The sequence below is a fragment of the Sapajus apella genome, unplaced genomic scaffold, assembly GCF_009761245.1.
Source record: "Sapajus apella isolate SASKATOON/1434 unplaced genomic scaffold, GSC_monkey_1.0 scaffold40, whole genome shotgun sequence".
NCBI classification, from domain to species: domain Eukaryota; kingdom Metazoa; phylum Chordata; class Mammalia; order Primates; family Cebidae; genus Sapajus; species Sapajus apella.
Window position 1 is genome coordinate 260,952 of NW_022436980.1, and position 23,467 is coordinate 284,418.

Sequence of the window (23,467 nt, forward strand, 5' to 3'; positions counted from 1 at the left end):
CATAGCCAAGTCAATTCTGAGCAAAAAGAACAAAGCGGGGGGCATCACACTACCAGACTTCAAACTATACTACAAGGCTACAGTAATCAAAACAGCATGGTACTGGTACCAAAACAGAGATATAGACCAATGGAACAGAACAGAGGTCTCGGAGGCAAGCAACATATCTACAACCATCTGATCTTTGACAAACCTCACAAAAACAAGCAATGGGGAAAGGATTCCCTGTTCATTAAATGGTGTTGGGAAAACTGGCTAGCCATGTGCAGAAAGCAGAAACTGGACCCCTCCCTGACACCTTACACTAAAACTAACTCCAGATGGATTAAAGACTTAAACATAAGCCCTAACACCATAAAAACCCTAGAAGAAAATCTAGGCAAAACCATTCAGGACATAGGTGTAGGCAAGGACTTCATGACCAAAACACCAAAAGCATTGACAACAAAAGCCAAAATAGACACATGGGACCTAATCAAACTCCACAGCTTCTGCATAGCAAAAGAGACAGTCATTAGAGTGAATCAGCAACCAACAGAATGGGAAAAAATTTTTGCAGTTTACCCATCTGACAAAGGGCTGATATCCAGAATTTACAAAGAACTGAAACAAATTTACAAGAAAAAAACTAACAAGCCCATTCAAAAGTGGGCAAAGGATATGAACAGATACTTTACAAAAGAAGACATATATGAGGCCAACAAACATATGAAAAAATGCTCATCATCACTGGTCCTCAGAGAAATGCAAATCAAAACAACATTGAGATACCATCTCACGCCAGTTAGAATGGCGATCATTAAAAAACCTGGAGACAACAGATGCTGGAGAGGATGTGGAGAAATAGGAACACTTTTCCATCGTTGGTGGAAGTGTAAATTAGTTCAACCATTGTGGAAGACAGTGTGGCGATTCCTCAAGGACCTAGAAATAGAAATTCCATATGACCCAGCAATCCCATTACTGGGCATATATCCAAAGGATTATAAAGCATTCTGTTATAAGGATACATGCACACGAATGTTCATTGCAGCACTCTTTACAATAGCAAAGACTTGGAACAAACCCAAATGCCCATCAATGATAGACTGGATAGGGAAAATGTGGCACATATATACCATGGAATATTATGCAGTCATCAAAAACGATGAGTTTGTGTCCTTTGTAGGGACATGGATGAACCTGGAAACCATCATTCTCAGCAAACTGACAGAAGAGCAGAAGATCAAACACCGCACGTTCTCACTCATAGGTGGGTGTTGAACAACGAGAACACATGGACACAGGGAGGGGAGCACTACACACTGGGGTCAGTTGGGGGGAAATAGGGGAGGGACGGTGGGGCGTGGGGAGCTGGGGAGAGATAGCAAGGGGAGAGATGCCAGATGTAGGTGATGGGGAGGAAGGCAGCAAATCACACTGCCACGTGTGTACCTACGCAACAATCTTGCATGTTCTTCACATGTACCCCAAAACCGAAAATGCAATAAAATATATGGGAAAAAAATATTAAAAAAAAAACAAGAAACACTTCAGGGAAAAATAGAAAAACAAATTGGAAAATGTTTGGCTTAAACCCAATCACATGGATAAGCATATTAATGTAAATGATTGAAGCACTCCAATTATGGGCAAAGATTGCCTGAGTGAATTAAAAGTAAGACCCAACTATATGGTGCCTACAACAAATCCACTTTAAATACAGAGCAAAATGATGGGAAACGTTTACAATGAAAACACTTATTTAAAAAAAATGGTGGGGGATTGCTGGCAAGATGGCCAAATAGGAACAGCTCTCGTGTGCAGCTCCCAGCAAAACTGATGCAGGTGAGTGATTTCTGCATATCCAACTGAGGTACCTAGTTCATCTCATTGGGTCTGGTTTGCCAGTGAGTGCAGTTGAATGAGAGTGAGGCAAAGCAGGGTGGGGTGTTGCCTCACCCGGTAAGTGCAGGGGTTGGGGAACCACCTCTTCTAGCCAAGGAAGCCATTATGGTCTGTTCCCTGTACTCTAGTCCATATACTGCACTCATCCATTGGTCTTTGCAATCTGCACACGAGGAGATTCCCTCCAGTACTTACACCACCACCAGGGCTCTGGGTTTTCAGCACAAAACTGAATGACCATTTGGACAGATGCCAAGCTAGCTGCAACAGTTCTTTTTTTCATACCCCAGTGGTACCTGGAACACCAGTGAGACAGAAATGCTCACTCCCCTGGAAAGGGGGCTAAAGCCAGGGAGCCAAGGGGTCTGGCTCAGTGGGTCCCACCCCTATGGAGACCAGCAAGCTAAGATCTACTGGCTGAAATTTTTGCAGCCAGCAGAGCAGTCAGAGCTCAACCTGGGATGTGAGCTTGGTGGAGGGATAGACATCTGCCATTGCTGAGGCTCGAGTAGGAGGTTTTAACCTGACAGTATCAACAAAGATGCTGGGAAGTTCAAACTGGGCAGAGCCCACCACTGCCCAGCAGGTCGCTGCAGGCAGACTGTCTCAGTAGATTCCCTCCTTGCTGGGCAGGGCATCTCTGAAAAAAGGCAGCAACCTGTCAGGGACTTATAAATAAAGCACCCACCATCCTAGGACAGAGCAGCTGGGAAGAGGGGTGGTGGTAAGCACAGCTTACGCAGACTTAAATGTCCCTTCCTGGCAGCTCTGAAGAGCACAGTGAATCTCCCAGCACAGCATTTGAGCTCTGATAAGGGAAAGACTACCTCCTCAAGTAGATCCCTGGCTCCCGTGTATCCTGACTGGGAGACACCTCCCAGTAGGGGCCAACAGACACTTCATATAGGAGAGCTCTGGCTGGCATCTGGTAGGTACCCCTCTGGGATGAAGCTAACAGAGAAAGAAACAGGCAGCAACATTTGCCGTTCTGTAGCCTCTGTTGGTTATACCCAGGCAAGCAGATCTGGAATGGACCTTCAGCAAACTCCAGCAGACCTGCAGCCGAGTCCTGACTGTTGGAAGGAAACTAACAAACAGAAAGAAATAGATTCAACATCAATGAAAAAGAAGTTCACTCAGAGACTCCATCCAAAGATCACTGACTTAAGAGACCAAAGGGAGATAAATCCAAGAAGATGGGGAGAAACCAGCACAAAAAGGCTGAGAATTACAAAAACAAGAATGCCTCTTCTCCTCTAAGGAACCACAACTCCTCACCAGCAAGGGAACAAAACTGCATGGAGAATGAGTTTGACAAATTAACAGAAGCAGGCTTGAGGATGTGGGTAGTAACAAACTCCTCTGAGCTAAAGGAGCATGTTCTAAGCCAATGTAAGGAAGCTAAGAACCTTGAAAAAAGATTAGATGAAATGCTAACTAGAATGACCAGTTTAGAGAAGAACATAAATGACCTGATGGAGCTGAAAAACACAGCATGAGCATGAGAATTTTGTAAGGCATAACAAGTTTCGATAGTTGAATCAATTAAGCAGAAGAAAGGATATCAGAGATTGAAAATCAATGAAATAAAGTGAGAAGACAAGGCTACAGAAAGAAGAGTGAAAAGAAACAAACAAAGCCTCCAAGAAATATGGGATTATGTGAAAAGGCCAAATCTACATTTCATCAGTATACCTGAAAGTGATGGGGAGAATGAAGCCAAGCTAAAAAACATTCTTCGGCATGTTATCCAGGGGAACTTCCCAACCTAGCAAAGCAGGCCAATATTCAAACTCAGGAAATAAAGAAAAAAATGGTAAGGGCAGCCAGAGAGGAAGGTTGGGTTGCCCACACAGAAAAGCCCATCAGACTAGCAGTGGATCTCTCAGCAGAAAACCTACAAGACAGAAGAGAGTGGGGGCCAATATTTAACATTCTTAAAAAAAAAAAACATTCTTAAAGAAAAGAATTTTCAGCCCAGAATTTCATATCCAGCCACACTAAGCTTCATAAGCGAAAAAGAAATAAAATCCTTTACAGACAAGCAAATGCTGAGAGATTTTGTCACCATGAGGCCTGCCTTACAGGAGCTCCTAAAGGAAGCACTAAACATGGAAAACAACAACCAGTACCAGCCACCGCTAAAACATACCAAATGGTAAAGAACATCGATGCTGTGAAGAAACTGCATCAACTAAAGGACAAAATAACCAAGTAACATCACAATGGCAGGATCAAATTCACACATAACAATATTAACCTTAAATGTAAATGGGCTAAATGCCCCAACTGAAAGACATAGACTGGCAAATTGGATAAAGAGTCAAGACCCATCAGTGTGCTGTATTCAGGAGATCCATTTCATGTGTAAAGACACATGTAGACTTGAAATAAAGGGATGGAGGAAGATTTACCAAGCAAATGGAAAACAAACAAACAAACAAACAAAAGCAGGGATTGTAATATTAGTCTCTGATAAAACAGATTTTAAACCAAAAAAATAACAAAAAAAAGACAAAGGCCTTATATAATAGTAAAGGGATCAATGCAACAGGAAGAGCTAACTGTCCTAATTGTATATGCACGCAACACAGGAGCACCCAGATTCATAAAGCAAGTTCTTAGAGACTTACAAAGAGACTTAGACTCTCACACAATAAGAGAGGGAGACTTTAACACCCCACTTGCAATATAAGACAAATCAACAAGACAGAAAATGAACAAGGATATTCAGGACTTGAACTCAGCTCTGGACCAAGTGGACCTAATAGAAATCTACAGAACTTTCCACCCCAAATCAACAGAATATACATTCTTCTCAGCACTACATCACACTTACTCTAAAATCAACCACATAATTGGAAGTAAAACACTGCTCAGCAAATGCAAAAGGATGGAAATCAAACAAATAGTCTCTCAGACCATGGTGTAATCAAATTAGAACTCAGGATTAAGAAACTCACTCAAAAGCATACAACTACATGGAAACTGAACAGACTGTTCCTGAATGACTACTGGGTAAATAGCAAAACAAAGGCAGAAATTTTAAGTTCTTTGAAACCAATGAGAATAAAGACACAAGTACCAGAATCTCTGAAACACATTTAAAACCGTGTCTAGAGAGAAATTTGTAGCACTAAAAGCCCACAAGAGAAAGCAATAAAAATCTAAAATCAACACTCTTAACACCACAATTAAAAGAACCAGAGAAGCAAAAGCAAACAAATTCAAAAGCTGGCAGAAGACAAGAAATAACTAAGATCAAAGCAGAACTGAAAGAGATAGAGACAAACAAACAAACAAAAACTTCAAAAAATCAATGAATCCAGGAGCTGGTCTTCTGAAAGCATCAAAAAACTAGATAGGCTGCTAGCTAGACTAATAAAGAAGAAGAGAGAAGAATCAAATAGACATAATAAAAAATAATAAAGGGGATAACACCACCAATCGCACAGAAATACAGACCACAAACAGAGAATACTATAAACACCTCTACACAAATAAACTGGAAAATCTAGAAAAATGGATAAATTCCTGGACACTCACACCCTCCCAAGACTAAACCAGGAAGAAGTCAAATCCCTGAATAGAACAATAACAAGTTCTGAGATTGAGGCAGCAATTAATAGCCTACCAACCACAAAAGGTCCAGGACGAGACAGTTTCACAGCCGAGTAATACCAGCGGTACAAAGAGGAGCTGGTACCATTCCTCCTCAAACTATTCCAAACACTACAAAAAGAGGGAATGCTCCCTAACTCATTTTATGGGGCCAACATCATTCTGATTCCAAACTCTGGCAGAGACACAACAAAAAAAGAAAATTTCTGGTCAATATCAATGAGGAACATTGATGCGAAAATCCTCAACAAAATAGTGGCAAACCAAATCCAGCAGCATATCAAAAAGCTTATCCACCACAAGAAAGTTGGCTTCATCCCTGGGATGCAAGACTGGCTCAACATATGCAAATCAATAAATGTAATCTATCACATAAACAGAATGAGGAACAAAAACCACATGATTATCTCAATAGATGCAGAGAAGGCCTTTGACAAAATTCATCAGCCTTTCATGCTAAAAACTCTCAATCAACTAGGTATTGACAGATGTATCTCAAAATAATAACAGCTATTTATGACAAACCCACAGCCAATATACTGAATGCATAAAAACTGGAAGCATTCCCTTTGAAAAGCAGCACAAGACAAAGATGCCCTCTCTCACCACTCCTATTCCACATAGTATTGAAAGTTCTGACCAGGGCCATCAGGCAAGAGAAAGAAATAAAGGATATTTAATTAGAAAAAGAGGAAGTCAAACTGTTTTTGTTTGCAGGTGACATAAGGAGATCCCATCATCTCAGCCCAAAATCTGCTTAAGTTGATAAACAACTTAAGCAAAGTCTCAGCATACAAAATTAATTTTCAAAAATCACAAGCATTCCAATACACCAATAATAGACAAACAAAGCCAAATCATGAGTGAACTCCCATTCACAATTGCTACAGAGAGAATAAAATACCTAGGAATACAACTTACGAGGGATTTGAAGGAGTTCTTCAAGGAGAACTACAAACCACTGCCCAAGGAAATAAGAGAGGACACAAAAAAATGAAAAATCATTCCATCCTCATGGATAGGTAGAATCAATATGAAAATGACCACACTACCGAAAGTAATTCAAATATTCAGTGCTATTCCCTTCAAGTTACCATTGACTTTCTTCACAGAATTGGAAAAAACGACTTTAAATTTCATATGAAACTCAAAAAAGATTCTGGATAGCAAAGAGAAACCTGAGTGTAAAGAACAAAGCTGTAGGCATCATGCTACCTAACCTCAAACTATACTACAAGCCTACAGTAATCAAAACAGCATGGTACTGGTACCAAAACAGATATATAGACCAATGGAACAGAACAGAGGCCTCGGAAATTATGCCACACATCTACAATCATCTGATCTTTGACAAACCCAACAAAAACAAGCAATGGGGAAAAGATTTCCTATTTAATAAATGGTGTTGGGAATACTGGCTAGCCATATGCAGAAAGCTGAAACTGGATCGCTTCCTTACACCTTACACAAAAATTAACTCAAAATGCATTAAAGACTTAAACACTAGACCTAAAACCATAAAAATCCTAGAAGAAAACCCAGGTAATACCATTCAGGACATAGGCATGGGCAAAGACTTCATGACTAAAACACTAAAAGGAATGGCAACAAAAGCCAAAATAGACAAATGGGATCTCATTAAAATGAAGAGCTTCTGCACAGCAAAAGAAACTATCATCAGAGTGAACAGGCAACCTAAAGAATGGGAGAAAATTTTTGCAATCTATCCAGCTGACAAAGCTAACATCCAGAGCATTTCAGATTGCTGGTCTTTGTAGGGGGTGGGAGTTGCCAAGCCAGATCACCTGGCTCCCTGTTTCAGCCCGCTCTTTTTTTTTTTTTTTTTTTCCAGTTGAATGGGTGACTTTGTTTCTCAGGTGTTCCAGGCACCAGTTGAAACTGCCACCCAAATTTGTGTGAGTTTTTGTGTGGAGACTCCCTGCACTGGCTGAAACAGCCATGCTGGAAACTCGTGGAGCTTTTCCATTTGGGAATCTCCTGGTCTGTGGGCAGTAAAAACTCATTTGGAAATGTGGGGATCAGTCACCCGCTGTGTTCTTGTGGGAACTGCACTCTAGAGCTGTTCCTATTTGGCCATCTTGGATCCTCCTAATATATATCTTTGAGTTATTCTTTTTTAAATTATACTTTAAGTTGTAGGATACATGTGCAGAACACACAGGTTTGTTAAATAGGTATGTATGTGCATGGTGGTTTGCTGCACCCATCAATCCATCATCTACATTAGGTATTTCTCCTAATGCTATCCCTCACCTAACTCCCAACCCCCAAAAGGCTCTGGTGTGTGATATTCCCCTCCCTGTGTCTATGTGTTCTCATTGTTCAGCTCCCACTTATGAGTGAGAACATGCAGTGCTTGGTTTTCTGTTATTGTGTTAGTTTGATAAGAATTATGGTTTCCAGCTTCATCCATGTCCTGCAAAGGACATGAACTCATTCTTCTTTATGACTGCATAGTATTCCATAATGTATATGTGCCACATTTTCTTTATCCAGTCTATCATTGATGGGCATTTGGGTTGGTTACAACTCTGTGCTATTGTGAATAGTGCTGAAATAAACATACATGTGCAAGTGTCTTTGTAGTAGAATGATTTATAATCCTTTGGATGTATACCCAGTAATAGGATTGCTGGGTCAAATGGTATTTCTGGCTCTAGATCCTTGAGGAATTGCATACTTTCTTCCACAATGGTTAAGCTAATTTACACTCCCTCCAACAGTGTAAAAGCATTCTATTTCTTCATATCCTCTCCAGCATCTGTTGTTTCCTAACTTTCTAAGAATCACCATTCTAACTGGTGTGAGATAATATCCTATTGCAGTTTTGATTTGGATTTTTCTAATGACCAGTGATGATGAGCTTTATTCCATATGTTTGTTGGTTGCATAAATGTCTAATTTTGAGAAGTGTGTTTTCATATCCTTTGCTCACTTTTTGATGGTTGTTTTTTGTTTGTTTTGTAAATTTTTTAAAGTTCCTTGTAGATTTTATATATTAGCCCTTTGTCAGATGGATAGATTGCAGAAATTTTCTCCCATTCTGTAGGTTGCCTCTTCAATCTGATGATAGTTTCTTTTGCTGTGCAGGAGCTCTTTAATTAGATTCCATCTGCCAATTTTGGCTTTTGTTGCCATTGCCTTTGATGTCTTAGTCATGAAGTCTTTTCCCATGCCTATGTCCTGAATAGCAATGCCTAGGTTTTCTTCTAGGGTTTTTATGGTTTTAGGTCTTATGTTTAAGTCTTTGATCCTATCTTGAGTTAATTTTTGTAATAAGGTGAAGGAAAAGGACCAGTTTCAGTTTTCTGCATATGACTAGCCAGTATTCCCAACACCATTTATTAAATAGGAAATCTTTTCCCCATTGCTTGTTTTTGTCAGGTTTTTCAAAGATCAGATGGTTGTAGATGTGCAGGATAATTTCTGAGGCCTCTGTTCTGTTCCATTGGTCTATATTTCTGTTTTGGTACTAGTACCATGCTGTTTTTGTTACTGTTGCCTGGAAGTATAGTTTGAAGTCAGGTAGCCTGATGCCTCCAGCTTTGTTCTTTTTGATTAGGATTGTCTTGGTTATCGAGGCTCTTTTTTGTTTCCATATGAAATTTAATGTAGTTTTTTCCAATTCTGTGAAGAAAGTCAATGGTAGCTTGATGGGGCTAGCATGAATCTATAAATTACTTTGGGCAGTATGGAAATTTTTATCATATTGTTTTTTCCTGTCCATGAGCATGGGCATTTTTCCATTTGTTTGTGTCCTCTCATATTTCCTTGAGCAGTGGTTTGTAGTTCTCCTTGAAAAGGTCCTTCACATCCCTTGTAAGTTGTATTCCTAGGTATTTTATTATCTTTGTAGCAATTGTGAATGGGAGTTCACTCATGATTTGGCTCTCTGTTTATCTATTATTCATGTATCAGAATGCTTGTGAATTTCGCACATTGATTTTGCGTCCTGTGACTTTGCTGAAGTTGCTTATTAGCTTAAGCAGATTTGGGGAGTAGATGATGTCTTCTAAATATACAATCATGTTATCTGCAAATAGAGACAGAATGAAAAGGAAGAAACAAAGCCTCCAAGAAATATGGGACTATGCTAAAAGACCAAACTTATGTTTGACTGGTGTACCTAAAAGTGATGGGGAAAAGGGAACCAAGTTGGAAAACACTCTTCAGGATATTATCCAGAAGAACTTCTCCAGCCTAGCAATACAGGCCAACATTCAAATTCTGGAAATACAGAGAACACCACAAAGATATTCCTTGAGAAGAGCAACCCCAGGACACAATCATCAGAATCCTTTTCATTCTTTTTTCTCTAATTTTGTCTCCACACTTTATTTCATTAAGTTTATCTTCAATCTCTGATAGCTTTTCTTCTGCTTGATACATTCAGCTATTGAATTTTGTGTGTGCTTCACAAAGTTCTCACACTGTGTTTTGCAGCTCCATCATGTCATGTATGTTCTTCTCTAAACTGATTATTGTAGCTAGCATTTCATCTAACCTTTTTTCAAGGTTCTTAGCTTCCTTGGATTGGGTAAGAATATGCCCCTTTAGCTCAGAGGAGTTTGTTATTACCCACCTTCTGAAGCCTGCTTCTGTCAATTCATCATCATTCTTCCTTCTGTTTTGTTCCCTTGTTGGTGAGAAGTTATCTTTTGGAGGAGAAAAGGCATTCTGGTTTTTGGGACTTTCAGGATTTTTATGCTGGTTTTTCCTCATCTTCATGGATATATCTACCTTCAGTCTTTGATGTTGGTGACCTTTGGATGGGATTTTTGTGTGGATGTCCTTTTTGTTTATGTTGATGCTATTTATTTCTGCTTGTTAGTTTTTCTTCTAACAGTCAGGCCCTTTTGTTTGCAGGTCTGCTGGAATTTGCTGGACATCTACTCCAGACCCCCTTTGCCTGAGTATCACCAATGGAGTCTGCAGAACAGCAAAGATTGCTGCCTGTTCCTTCCTCTGGAAGCTTCATCCCAGAGGGGCACCCACTAGATGCCAGCCAGAGCTCTCTTGTATGAGGTGTCTGTCAACCCCTGTTGGGAGTTGTCACCCAATCAGGAGGCACAGGGGTCAGGGACCCACTTGGGGAGGGAGTCTGTCCCTTAGCAGAGCTCAAGTGCTGTGCTGGGAGATCCGCTGTTCTCTTCAGAGCTCACAGGCAAGAACATTTACGTCTGCTGAAGGTGTGTCCACAGCTGCCTTTTCCCCAGGTGTGCCCACAACTTCCCCTTCCCCAGGTGCTCTGTCACAAGGAGATGAGACTTTTATCTATAAGCCCCTGACTGGATCTGCTGCCTTTCTTTCAGAGGTGTTCTGTTCAGAGGAAAGGAATCTAGAGAGGCAGTGTGGCTATAGGGGCTTTGCTTAGCTGCAGTGGGCTCCACCTAGTTTGAACTTCCAGGAGACTTTGTTTACACTGTGAGGGAAAAACTGCCTACTCAAGCCTCAGTAATGGCAGACACCCCTCCCACTAAGAAGATCAAGTGTCTCAGGTCAACTTCAGATTGCTGTGCTGGCAGCAAGAATTTCAAGTCAGTGGTTCTTAGCTTGGCTCTGTGGGGGTAGGATCCACTGAGCTAGACCACTTGGCTCCCTGGCTTCAGCCCCCTTTCCAAGGGAGTGAAAGGCTCTGTCTTGCTGGCATTCCAGGTGCCATTGGGGTATGAACTAAAAACTCCTGCAGCTAGCTTGGTGTCTGCCCAAATGGCCGCCACCCAGTTTTCTGCTTGAAACCCAGGGCCCTGGTGGTATAGGCTCCTGAGGGGATCTCCTGGTCTCTGGGTTGTGAAGAGCTGTGGGAAAAGCATAGTATCCTGTTTGGAATGCACTGTTCTTCATGGCACAGTCCCTCATGCCTTCCCTTGGCTAGGGGAGGGAGTTCCCTGACTCCTTGACTTTCCCAGGTGAGATGATATCCCACCCTCCTTCGGCTCACCCTTCATGGGCTGCACTCACTGTCTAACCAGTTCCAATGGGATGAGCCAGGTACCTCAGTTGGAAATGCATCAGCCATCTTGCCAGTCACCTCTGAGTTATTCTTTGACAAGCGGTAATGAAGCACACTTTCAAATCCTGGGATACTATACTATCCCTTGCTTTCCTAGATCCTGCAAAAACCTTCATAAATACTTCACTTATTAAAGCTCCTCAAATTATCCTATTTTGAATGTATCATGTTTTTTCTTCTGGGAACCTAACAGATGCAACATTTTATATGCATTAATGCATCTAATCTTCTCAACATGTTATCCTCATTTTACAGATTTAAAAAACTGAGGCACAGAAATTTCAAGTAACTTAAAAAAAGTACAACAGCTAGAAAAAAAACAGAATTTGAATTTGTATCCCAAAGACTCTAACTCTACCATACATGCTCTTTAATTCTACACTAGATTATTTCAGGAACTAAAGAAACAGAGCTCTCTACTAAGCCTACCATCAAACCAAAGCCTAACAACAAAAATTCTGTGGTTCTGTATCCTCTAGAAATTTTGCAGGCCATAATAGAACAGGTGAATCAGCAAAACTTCTACTATCTTTGTAATAAAAGTGAAATGCTCACATTTAATCTTTTCATTAGATTCCTTCAATAACTTTAATTTCTCACCCTCTTTTCCCCAAGCATTTTGTTCTCTCAATTACCTTGCTGCAAATTTCTACATTTATTCTTTTAAATTACTTTCAAATCACAATATACTAAATATCTCCATTATTGTAAACCCTGAGTAGAACCTAAACTGAATGAGGAAAGGTCTTTTTGCCTGTGCACTGCTATATTCCCAGCTTTTACATGTCTATTGTATAGTAGAAACATAAAAAATTATTGATTAAATCAATACTTCTTTATCTACTATATTCTTTTTTCAAGGAATTATATATTTGTGTTTTCATTGTGTTTGTGTTTATACATTATTGCTCCATCAAAAAGGCAAGGTCATGAGCCATTTTCCCCAGAGTTCTGGGGAGTGATCATTTTTAAAGCCCACGCTTTCTAACAGATTTCTGGTATCTGATGATTCTCACAAACTCATACCTTTGAATCCCCTAAGGAAGTGAGTTTTCAGAGCCACAGTATCAATTTCTCTACCATTTATTTATTTTAAAAAAATTCCAGTTGAAAATATTTTTCCTTAAACAAATGAAACACTAAATATAAAATGAAAGTCCCATTTAGTCAACCTACTGCATGCTAGTCTCCATTCCAGGGATAATTACCATTAACGATTTGTTTATATCCTTCTTGCCCTAGTCTTCTGTGTTTTTACAAGCATATATTATATAATTTTCTTTTCACTAAAATGTCTAAGGGGTATTTTCTTGTTTTTGCTTTTTACAGCATTGTGTACTACATTGTGTATTCCATGGCACAAAGGTAACTTAAAAAAAATTATCTTCCTGTTTATGAACATTTACATAAGTTCTAAATATCTTGCTACCAAAAATAAAGATGCAAAGAATATCCATCTACAAACTTTGTCCATAAGTGTGTTTCCAGAAATTGCAGAAATTTAAGCAGCATTAAAATTTCAGGATTGAATGCTATAGTTAATATCATTTTTAAAAGATAAAATACATGTGTATGAGAGGATTTATTTCCTCACACTGTTGTTAACAGAAAATAGCAATCTAAAAGGTTGCCCATTTAACAGGCAAAAATGGTATTCTATTATTTTACTTTTCCCTTGTTGCTAAAAACATTAATATTTTTTCATGTCTTTCAGTAGAGATGGGGTTTTACCATGTCGGCCAGGCTGGTCTCGAACTCCCGACCTCAGGTGATCCACGCACCTTGGCCTCCCACAGTGCTGGGATTACAGGTGTGAGTCACTGCACTCAGCCCAGATGACATTTTGATGAGACTTTGGGCTTTAAACTTTTGAGTTAATGCCAAAATGTCTTAAGACTTTTGGAGTTATTAGAATCAAATGAATTTTTTTTTGCATATGAGAAGAACATAAATTTTGGGAAGCAGGATCAGAATGTTATGGTCTGAATTTTTGTGTATCCCCAAATTCATATGTTGAAATCTAATCCCCAAGGTGATGGTAATTAAGAGTTGGGGACTTGGGAAGGTGCTTAGACCTTCGGGAAGCCTATGCCATTATGAATGGAATTCACTTTCTCATAAAAGAGGTCTGAGGGAGTTTGTTCACCCTTCTGCCAAGTGCAAACACAGCAAGAAGGTGCTACCTTTGAAGCAGAGAGCAAATCCTCACCAGACACTGAATCTGCTGAGACCTTAATTTTGGACTTTCTAGCCTCCAGAACTGTGAATAATATATCTTGGTTCTTACAAATTACCCATTTATAAGACATTTTGTTAAGCAGCCCAAATGGACTAAGTCAATTCTCTTGTTTTTATCTCAAAGGCAAAGCTTCTAACATTTCACCATCAAGCATATTTGCTAAAATGTATCAAATAAAGAAAAATTTCTTCTCATTTTAGGCATTAGTTTCTTTTGACATCATAAATGGATATTTATCAGAGGTTTTTGTTTTTTGCATTCCTGATAATCATATGGTTTTTCTACTTTATTCATTATTCATTTAAAATGTGTAAAAACCTTGAATTCCTGGTGTAAACCAAACTTGTTTATGATATTTTCTCTTTTTTAATTGCTAGATTTATCTATATTTTGGTAGAGATTTTAAATCTATGTTTATAAATAATATAGACTTACAACTTTCTCTTTTTGTAATGACCTTTTCAAGCTTTTGCATTAAGTTATATTGGCCTCATAAAATGAGATGAACATGATTTCATCTTAAATAATTCTCAGGAACATTTAACATAATACTTGTATGATTTATTTCTTTAACACTTGGTGGAATTTACTCTAGCAGCCACATGAAATAGGATTTTTTTGGCAGTGGAGGCTCTCTATGAGATAGATATTCAAGTTGTCATTTTCATACAAATGTAAATTATTCAGAAGCTTTGTAATTACTTTCACTTCCACAGTTCCCTTATGTGGAAAATGTGTTCTTTATCAGGTCTATTCTAACAACCTTCATCTTCTGAACCAGGTGACACATATTTATAGTCTCTGAATTCTGAAGCCCCTTTGTCTTTACAGGTCAATCTGTAGAGAAGGGAACTCAGAAAATGGCTTGAGCTCAGTTATCTTTCATGGTAATTACTTGGGCTAGAGAATAATCATATATTCTTACCATATCAAGTAATGAAACAATAGACTGTCCCACAGTCCATTCTTCCTCTCCCTTCAGCCACCAACTGTTGTCGCCAGCTTTCCCATCAAGTAATATTCTAGTCCAGAAGCAGGCACTCAACACTCTATGTTCACATATATTCTCCATAACCCCCTAAAGAAAACTCTAGGTACACAAAGATAAGACTTTTTTCCATGTACTGCTTACTGATGGTTTCAAGGCATTCTCTTGGAGCTTATAAGACTGAGCTTAGGAAGTACAGAAATAGAAGTGAAATATATAAAGGAATGTATTCTTTGTTAAAAGATTCCAAATAAGCATAGAAAGATGAAGTATTCAGGAAATGGTACTGGCACAATTCTTAGTCATCAGGAAAAAATATAATTTAAAACTTATTTCATAATATATATTTAAATAAATTCCAGATCGATTAAAGTTTTAAATATATAAAAGAAACAAAAAGCATATTAGAAGGAACATAATAATTTTTTGTTTTTATTATATTTTTATTATTATGTTGAAGACAGGAAGGACTTTTAAAATATGACACAAATTCAGAGCCATAAAAGATAACAAAAAATAGAGTTGAAAAAAATTCTCTAAAGTAGAAACCATCTTAAAGTCATAAAGCAAACAAAAGCAGGAAAGATCATTGCAAATTACATTAAAGAGAAAGCTAACTTCTCTAATATGTAAACAGTTTTCATAAGTCTCTATGAGGAAGGTCAGCAACTTTATAGACAAACGGACAAAGAATAGAAACAGAATGTCACAAAACAGGAAAAGATGTTCAATTTCACTTAAGGTATAAGAAAATTTTTACTGATATTATAATACTCTGAATGAACTGACCAGGATGGAAAGTTTGATTAAATGTTGTTGTTAAAAATGTGGTAGGAAAGTGGACATTCTAAACATTGCTGTTGGGAGTATAGTTTGACACAACCTCTATGCAGGGCTACAGTCCAGGAATAAGGATTAACTGAAATTAAATTGCACATTAATGGGAATAAAATCCAACTTTCAAAAATCTGATGTCTGCTTGAATTATGTTGTTCTGACCCTTCAATATTTTCTTAACCCAGACTGTCAGAAGAAATGCAGGTACTTTCTTGAGGAAAATATCATCTAAAATCTCAAATTATAATGTTAATTTCTCAATTAAAACAACCAGAAACACCTAAGATAAAAACCAAACAAACTGGCATACATGAACATAATATAATCCAAAACTAAGAAATGTTATATAGACTAGATACCAAATATGGAAGTATCAAACACATACTTAAAGTAACACATTTTTAAAGGCATACATTCAATATGTTGAAAGAAATAAAAGAGTGATAATTTAGGAAGAGAACAGGATGTTTAAAAATAATAAAATGAAAGGTCTAGAACTGAAAAATAAAATAGCTGAAATTGAACTTCATTGGTGGATCTACCATCAGATTAGACACAGTTAAAGAGGGAGTCAGTGAACTCTAAAGGATAAGTCAAAAGTATCCAAAATGAATTATAAAAAGAAAAAAGACAGAATATAAAAACAATAAATTATAAGTGTAATAAAATCCTAACAATCCCCTACTAACATCAAAATTGGGAACACTATCACAGGTTTGACTTCAAGAAAGAACAAAAAACCACAAAGTAAATTTAAATTTTTTTCTCATATATTGTTTAATAAAAATCCAAGTAAGGGCTTCTTTTCATTATTAGAACTTAAGGAACAACTGAAAAAAATCAAACATATTAGCTAAATAACACAAATCAGAAAAAAGTTTAATTACTTACATTCCATATGCTGAGCTTACAGCAAGACTAGTAATCTGTTGTGGAGGTTCACCGTCTACCCATACCAATTGAATAACAAGTTCTGCTTGATATCCTGGAGGCATCCTCACTGGCCGTGTCTTAACACTTTAAAAGCAAAAACAATTCTGTTATATAGAGTTTAAATAAACATAGCCAATAATTATCTTGAGAATTTACATAGAATCATGCTACAGAAATATACAACACCAGGTATTGCAGGCACATGTAGAAGGAGGTGACTTCTAGCTTTCTCAAAATACACTGAGCCACTTATTATTGCTTAGTTACTTCTTTAAGTGGACTTCCAGTCAGTTAGGTTCACAACTTTAACTGGCCTTTATCACTCCAATGTTTTTCTTTTGAGATTCTTTTATTTTTATTATGTAATTATTTTTCTAATATATTTTACATATATGTCAGTTATAAAGCATAACCGTAAAACAAATGACAAATAACCTACCACCCGATTTAAGAATTCAACATATCTAGCATCTGAATTTCTATTTTCCTTTAAAGCTGTTTCACTGGTAGCCTTCTTTATTCCAACTGATAGCAACTCTTATCTTTTCAGTTACTGAGTTAAAAAATCTTAAAGTTCTTCTTGACTGATATCCTTTTCTCATACTTCACAACCAACCAATTATCAAATACTATTGATGCTCCTTTCAAAAATATATCCATTAGGTAAAATTTTATGATGATGTTTCCTCTTTGTAGATTTTCCTCCAAGTAATATTTGCTTATTTTACTTCTTTTCATGTACTTCAATAGAAAAGTTTTGAAAGGACAATCAATGATTACAAAAGTATAGCATCTGCTAATTGTGTGGAGGATTTTGCTCCTAAAATCTTATCTCTAAGTTGTCCATCAGCATATTTGTAAGAAATGAGTAAACTAGCTGTCTAAAGTTTTGTGTGTGGCAAATGTAGATATGCAGCTCAAAGAAATTCCCTGTTTAGGTTTAATTCTCCAGCCAGCTAACACTAGAAACATTTGGTTTGATGGTATAGAAGCAGGAAATAGTAATTTATACTCTATTACTAAAAATCATAAAAACAATAAAATATTACTATGGGATTTCTTAACTTTAGGTTTTATTTAACATGATGCAAATCTTTGTTTAGTTTATTAACAAACAACAGTTTTAAAAAGAAAGTTTGTACAATACACTAGCAATCAGGAGAGAAATTCTTTTTTCTAATATAATATTCTTGTAGTAGATAGTAAATGATTTTCTTTTTGATTCCAGGAAAGATAAAAAAATTACATAAACATACTTTTTAAAAAATCATTATTATTTTTTTGAAGACATGGTCTTGCTGTTGTTACCCAGGCTGGAATGCAGTGGCAAGACCATAGCTCACTGCAACCTTAAACTCCTGGGCTAAAGTGATTCTCCCACCTCAGCTTCCCTACTAGCTGAGACTACAGGCATGTGTCATCATATCCAGCTAATTTTTTAATTTTTGTAGTGACGGGGTCTTGCTATGTTGCACAGGCTGGTCTCGAACTCCTAGCCTCAAGCATTCCTCCCACCTCAACCTCCCAAAGGGTTGGGAATACAGGCGTGAGCCATCACGCTCCATAAACACCCTTTTTCATTTGGAAGGTATCAAGCAAGTGGCCAAGTTTCTGCCCTGCTAAACTTCCCATTCTAACAAAGCCATGTTTTCTTTAGTGTCCTTCTGGGAAGGAAATATATAAATAAGTAAATGAAGGATGAAAATAATTTGCCCTCTTCATAGATATTCAAAGAAAAGACCAGGGTAACCCCTGGAGAATTGTAGATCACTTGACAACAACTTAATAATTAGAGAAAATTAATTTTATTTGTCACAGTTTCAAAGACTGATACGAGTAACAGGTAAAATTGTTTTAAAATTTGGTAGCAACTCTTACTTGAGGCATGGGATACTGTCCTTTGTTACTCCTTCACTAGCAACAGTGTTAGTGCTCCCGGAAAGACTCCTTGAAGAAGGAAGCTGGGCTGAAAGATCTGGAAATGGAGGACTTGTTTCTGGTTCGGGGGTAATAATATCTTCAACATCATACTGAAGTCGTACCTCTAATGACTTAAAAAATCAAGTTTAAATTTAATCTAAGTTACAATAATAATCATCAAGTTTTAATTTAATCTAAGTCATAATAAATAATAACATTAAAATACTTGATAACTTTTTAGGAATCATTCACACAGTTTTTTTCAAATTAATAAGTTCAATTTCAATTTATAGTAAAGTTGAGAAGTATCTCATGCTAAGTCAAGTAGTTAATTATATGGACTATTCAATGGCAATCACAGAAATGTAAATTTTTAAACTTCAGAATTAAAAGAAAAATACCTCAGTGAAGATAAAGTTTTTATGTAATAAATATACTTTAAGATACAGTATAAATTACAATTTGGCATACAATAACAAAAGGAGAAATTGGTTATGGTTATTCCAATGACAGAAATTAAACTCTTTTCATATACACACACAAATATGTATGTGTGTGTAGAGTGTGTGTGTGTGTGTGTGTGTGTATGAAAAAAATTGCTTGTTTAAAGCCTTTTATTATAAAAATTTTCCAAAAGAAATTCCATATTTTTGGTTGTTTGTTTTATTACCTTGGTTCTTGTTTAGCTAGATCAGAATTACTTATAAAAAGGACATAATAATTTACCTAGGAATAAAGAGATGCCCTAAAACCCTTTTTTAAACTAAAAAAGTTTTAAAACGAAGTACTTTATGACTGCATTAAGTGCATTAAATGATTTAATTAGAACTGATTTTATAAAATATATTTGCTTTATAATGTAAAAATGAGCATTTTTGAGATTGAAAATAATTACTTACAAAAATGTCATTATGGGAATATTATCAAAATTATTGTCATAATTATTTTAAAACTACAGAAAAACCTCTAGTGGTGGCAATACAGTTACCAATTATTGAGTGCTTACTACAGTAAGGACACTATTATAATGTCTTTATACAATCATTATAAGAACCCTATGAAATTGGTATTTGTATTTCAAGTTTATTTTTATTTTTCATTTTTATTTACACAGGGGATTATACACATGATGAAACTGAATCATAGCCACATTCTACTATTGACTTATGGCTTGCTCAGAGTCACACAGATACTTAATGGGAAAGCCAGAATTAAAACCTAGGTTTATCTGACTCCAATGCCTGGCCTTTTAGCTACTATGCAATAGAAGGGTAATACTAATTTTAGTTGTTGAGGGAAAAACACTTATACACATTTCTATAGTAAATAATCTTTATCTTCTGGTAAAATAGGCAAGGTAGAGAAGAACAATTATTTACAGGTGGCTTCATTTATAATTAATTTATCCTATAAATATCATCATTATTTTGAATAAGCAGAGTATTTCCTTGATTTAAAAATTAAGATTTAGGTAAGACTGCCCCATAATTAAATCCACCCCATAAAAATGTTGCTACATAGAAAATGATTAAAAATAACCTTATTGTAGCTGAGAAATAATAATTTATGGCAAACAGTTGAGAAAATGAAAATCAGATGAACTTAAAAATTAATTAAAGTCTAGAACAAAGCCTGCATTAATTTGATTTTTATACATAAAATAAATCAGTAACTATATGTACAAAACCTATATATTTTATTGGTATATAGAGAAGAATATATAGGTATATATTCTACAATATATATGTATTTCAAAACATCATGTTGTAGAGTTGACTTATTTTGACCAGGTAGATGCAACTCACATAACATAAAAAAGAAAAATGAGAAAATTGTGACATGTTTAATTTGTAGCAAGATTAACTTAAAACTAAGCTTGTTTTGATATTGAAAAAAATACCAAGTTTTGATAGAGAACTGTTTTGGCCTTTTAAGCCAAGCCATTTATTAATATGTTACAGTAAGTAATAATAGTAATTTAAAATCCTATGAATTTTATTACTGGCCACATACTGCACACTTGATGAAAACCATACCAAGTAGTCAAATCTATGATGGTGGCTTTCTTTTAATAACAGTAAGTGTGAAAGTTAAATTTTAAATAACTTACCACTATTTCTGTTGTAATTTCATATCTGCTGAATCTATAAATTATGACATATGCAGAGACTCCTGATACACAGAATATTCTGCTCTCTGGACACCAGTAAATCATCTGAATGGCAAATGGATCTTCCTCTACAATTTCACATGTTTGTTTTCCTTCTCCTACCTTCTGTTTTTCAAACACTTTTGAAGTTTTTAGCTTGTACAGCATCTGCAGAGTTACTATAAGACATTGAAGCACAGTTATCTTTTAATTTAAACTTATTAGATATTATTAAAGCTTTTCCAAATATATTTGCTAAACCACAAAAGTAAACCTAAGTAGATAAAGTGAATTATATTTTAACTAGTAAGCATTCAATGCCATGCTTTCATATCAGTACAGTAGCTAAGGGGAGAGCACAGGGAAAGAATAAACATTCCTTGAATACACTATATACCAGGGAATATATAGTGGCTTTCTTGTATATGTCTCAGAAAAGTCTCATGTAGAAAGTATTTTTATCATCATTTACATAAAAATATTGGGGCTCAGAAAGTCTAAAATGGGAATACTGAAAATAATTCTTTCCTAGAGGAGACTCCCCCATGCTTTATCTCAATTTTCCCCTTTGATTGCTAGAGAGGGTGATGATATTCCTAGAGGGTTTACTCCTCTCAACAAATTTTTAGACATTCCTTAAGAAACATTGTAATTTACCAGTTAGCAATACTGGGAGTCCAAGAATCCGTAACTATTTGAAAAGGAATCTTTTCTGAGTGGCTCTATGTCAAGAAGGGTCAGATATAATATCATAAACTGTGTTTGTGAACTGTTTTCAAGAATATTTGGGGGAATATTTTTCCATTAGAGACCATGGTGATAACTCTCTGTAAAAGACCTATGATTCTACAAATAATCCTTTGGTAAAATTTTAAATATCAGTAGTTCTGAGAAAAGTGCATAATCTGAATCTAATAATGAGAAACATTAGTCAAACCAGACTGAAGGAGATTCTATAAAATAACTGGCCTGAACTCCTTAAGAATGTCAATGTCATAAAATGAAGACTCAGGAACTTTTTTAGATTTTTTTAAAACTAAGGAGACATGATGACTAAATGCAGCAAATGATCCTGGATTTGTTTTTGTTGTAAAAACTATTAATTTGTAAAAGCTGAATAAAATCCAGAGATTAGATAATAGTGTTGTGTCAGTGTAATCTCCTGGTTTTGATGACTATATCTGGTTATGTAAGCGAATGCCTTTGTTTGTAGGAAATACACAGTGAAGTATTTAGGGGTATGTAATGTTGGATGAACATTGTGTCTCCAATTTACTCTCAAATGGTTAAGTAAAAAAGCTTTATGTATATATGTACACGTGTGTGAGAGCAAAATGTACGGAGGGAAGAGAGAAAGAGTAAGAGAGATAGGGAGAGGGACGGAACAAATGTAGTATACACTGATATTTGGAGAATCTGGTTGAGAGGTATAAAACATTTCATAATCTCTTTTTTTTTGCATTTTTGTAAGCTTGAAATTATGTCAAACTAAAATAGTTTTTTATTTTTATTTATTTATTTTTTAATGCACAAGGGATTGTACTGGGTGCTATAGCCTGGCTTCTGAGGTCAGATAGGGTATCATTCCTATGATTATTTTTGTTACATGACAACAGTAAAATGATATTGCAGACATCATTAAGGTTCCTAATTAGTTGACTTTGAGCTAATCAACAAAGAGGTTATTTTTAACAAGTCTAACCTAATCAGATGAACCCCTTAAAAGAGGAACTGAGGCCCACCCTGAAGATTACCTTCTGGGAGAGACACTCTCTCTTGCTAGCTTTGAAGCAGCAAGCCACCATGAGCTCTGAATGTGCAAGAAAATGAAGTCTGCCAACAATCACATAAGCTTGGAAGAGAACTTTGAGTCTCATGAAACCGCAGCCCTAGCCAATACTTTAATTACAGTCTTGTGAGACCCTGAGCAGAGGACCTAGCTAAGGTATAATCACAATCATAACATGCAGAAACTGAGATAATAAATGGGTATTGTTTTAAGCTGTTAAATTGCGGTAATTTATTATTCAGCAATAGCAAACTAAGATACATGGTAATATAAACTCAGTTACTCAAATTCACTTTGCTTTATATATTAGACAATGTTTCACAGTTAGCAAACTAAGTGATTTTTTTAGACATCCATTAAGTTGGAGATATAACCTTGACTACGGTAAAAATATTAAACATGCTGTGATCCTTTGCAATTTATATTCTGAATGTGATAAAATATTTACAAAGTAACTTCTCAAAATATTATTATGCATATTTAAGGGTGTTATGCACTCTAATAATTAAAGTGTTAAAGTGTTCTCCACATTTTAAAAGCCAGAAAATGATTTTTGAGGTGGTGGGAAAGGAGCAATGACATCACTATGCAATGAATTTTGTTCCAGGAACAAACTCAGGTTTGCATGAAACGATTCATCAACAGAAAATCTATTGGCTTTTAGAGTTTCTCTTTAGGCACTTGCTTTTTACTATGTGAGGTCATAAGGGGGCTTCAGAATGCATGGGCTGAAATCTTTTAATCCTTTTCTCTTGCTGATAGTTTGTTTGCTTGCTCAAGGAACTCTACCATGTGGGATAAGAATATTGTCAATATTCAACCTTCTTCCTCTGCTTTTCTGTTTATTGAAGTCTTCCTCAGAAGCTATTCATTTCTATCGCTTCAGACATCACTTTTATGCTGCTTCTTCATTGGTTTCCATTTCTATTCTCCCTACCTGCTGTATATTTTTACTTGAATTTTCGGTGTTACTAAAAATTCAAAGCTCTCTTATATTCCTTATTTCCAAAAGAGTTACCTACATCTTCCTGGTTTCTCATCTTCAGAAACTTAGAGTCACTGTTAACTTG

At 36.2% G+C, this 23,467-nt stretch overlaps 1 protein-coding gene across 9 annotated transcripts in view; it reads right to left on the reverse strand.

The window, feature by feature from the left end:
- STXBP5L (syntaxin binding protein 5 like) overlaps nt 1-23,467 on the reverse strand; it is a 421,768-nt gene that overhangs the window by 130,971 nt on the left and 267,330 nt on the right. For all 9 annotated transcript variants that reach the window (XM_032298936.1, XM_032298937.1, XM_032298935.1 and 6 more), the window contains 3 exons: nt 20,570-20,787; nt 18,418-18,590; nt 16,498-16,623 (listed from right to left, as the gene is read on the reverse strand). In XM_032298936.1, the coding sequence (XP_032154827.1) occupies nt 16,498-16,623; nt 18,418-18,590; nt 20,570-20,787 (517 nt within the window). The remainder of the gene's footprint in view (nt 1-16,497; nt 16,624-18,417; nt 18,591-20,569; nt 20,788-23,467) is intronic.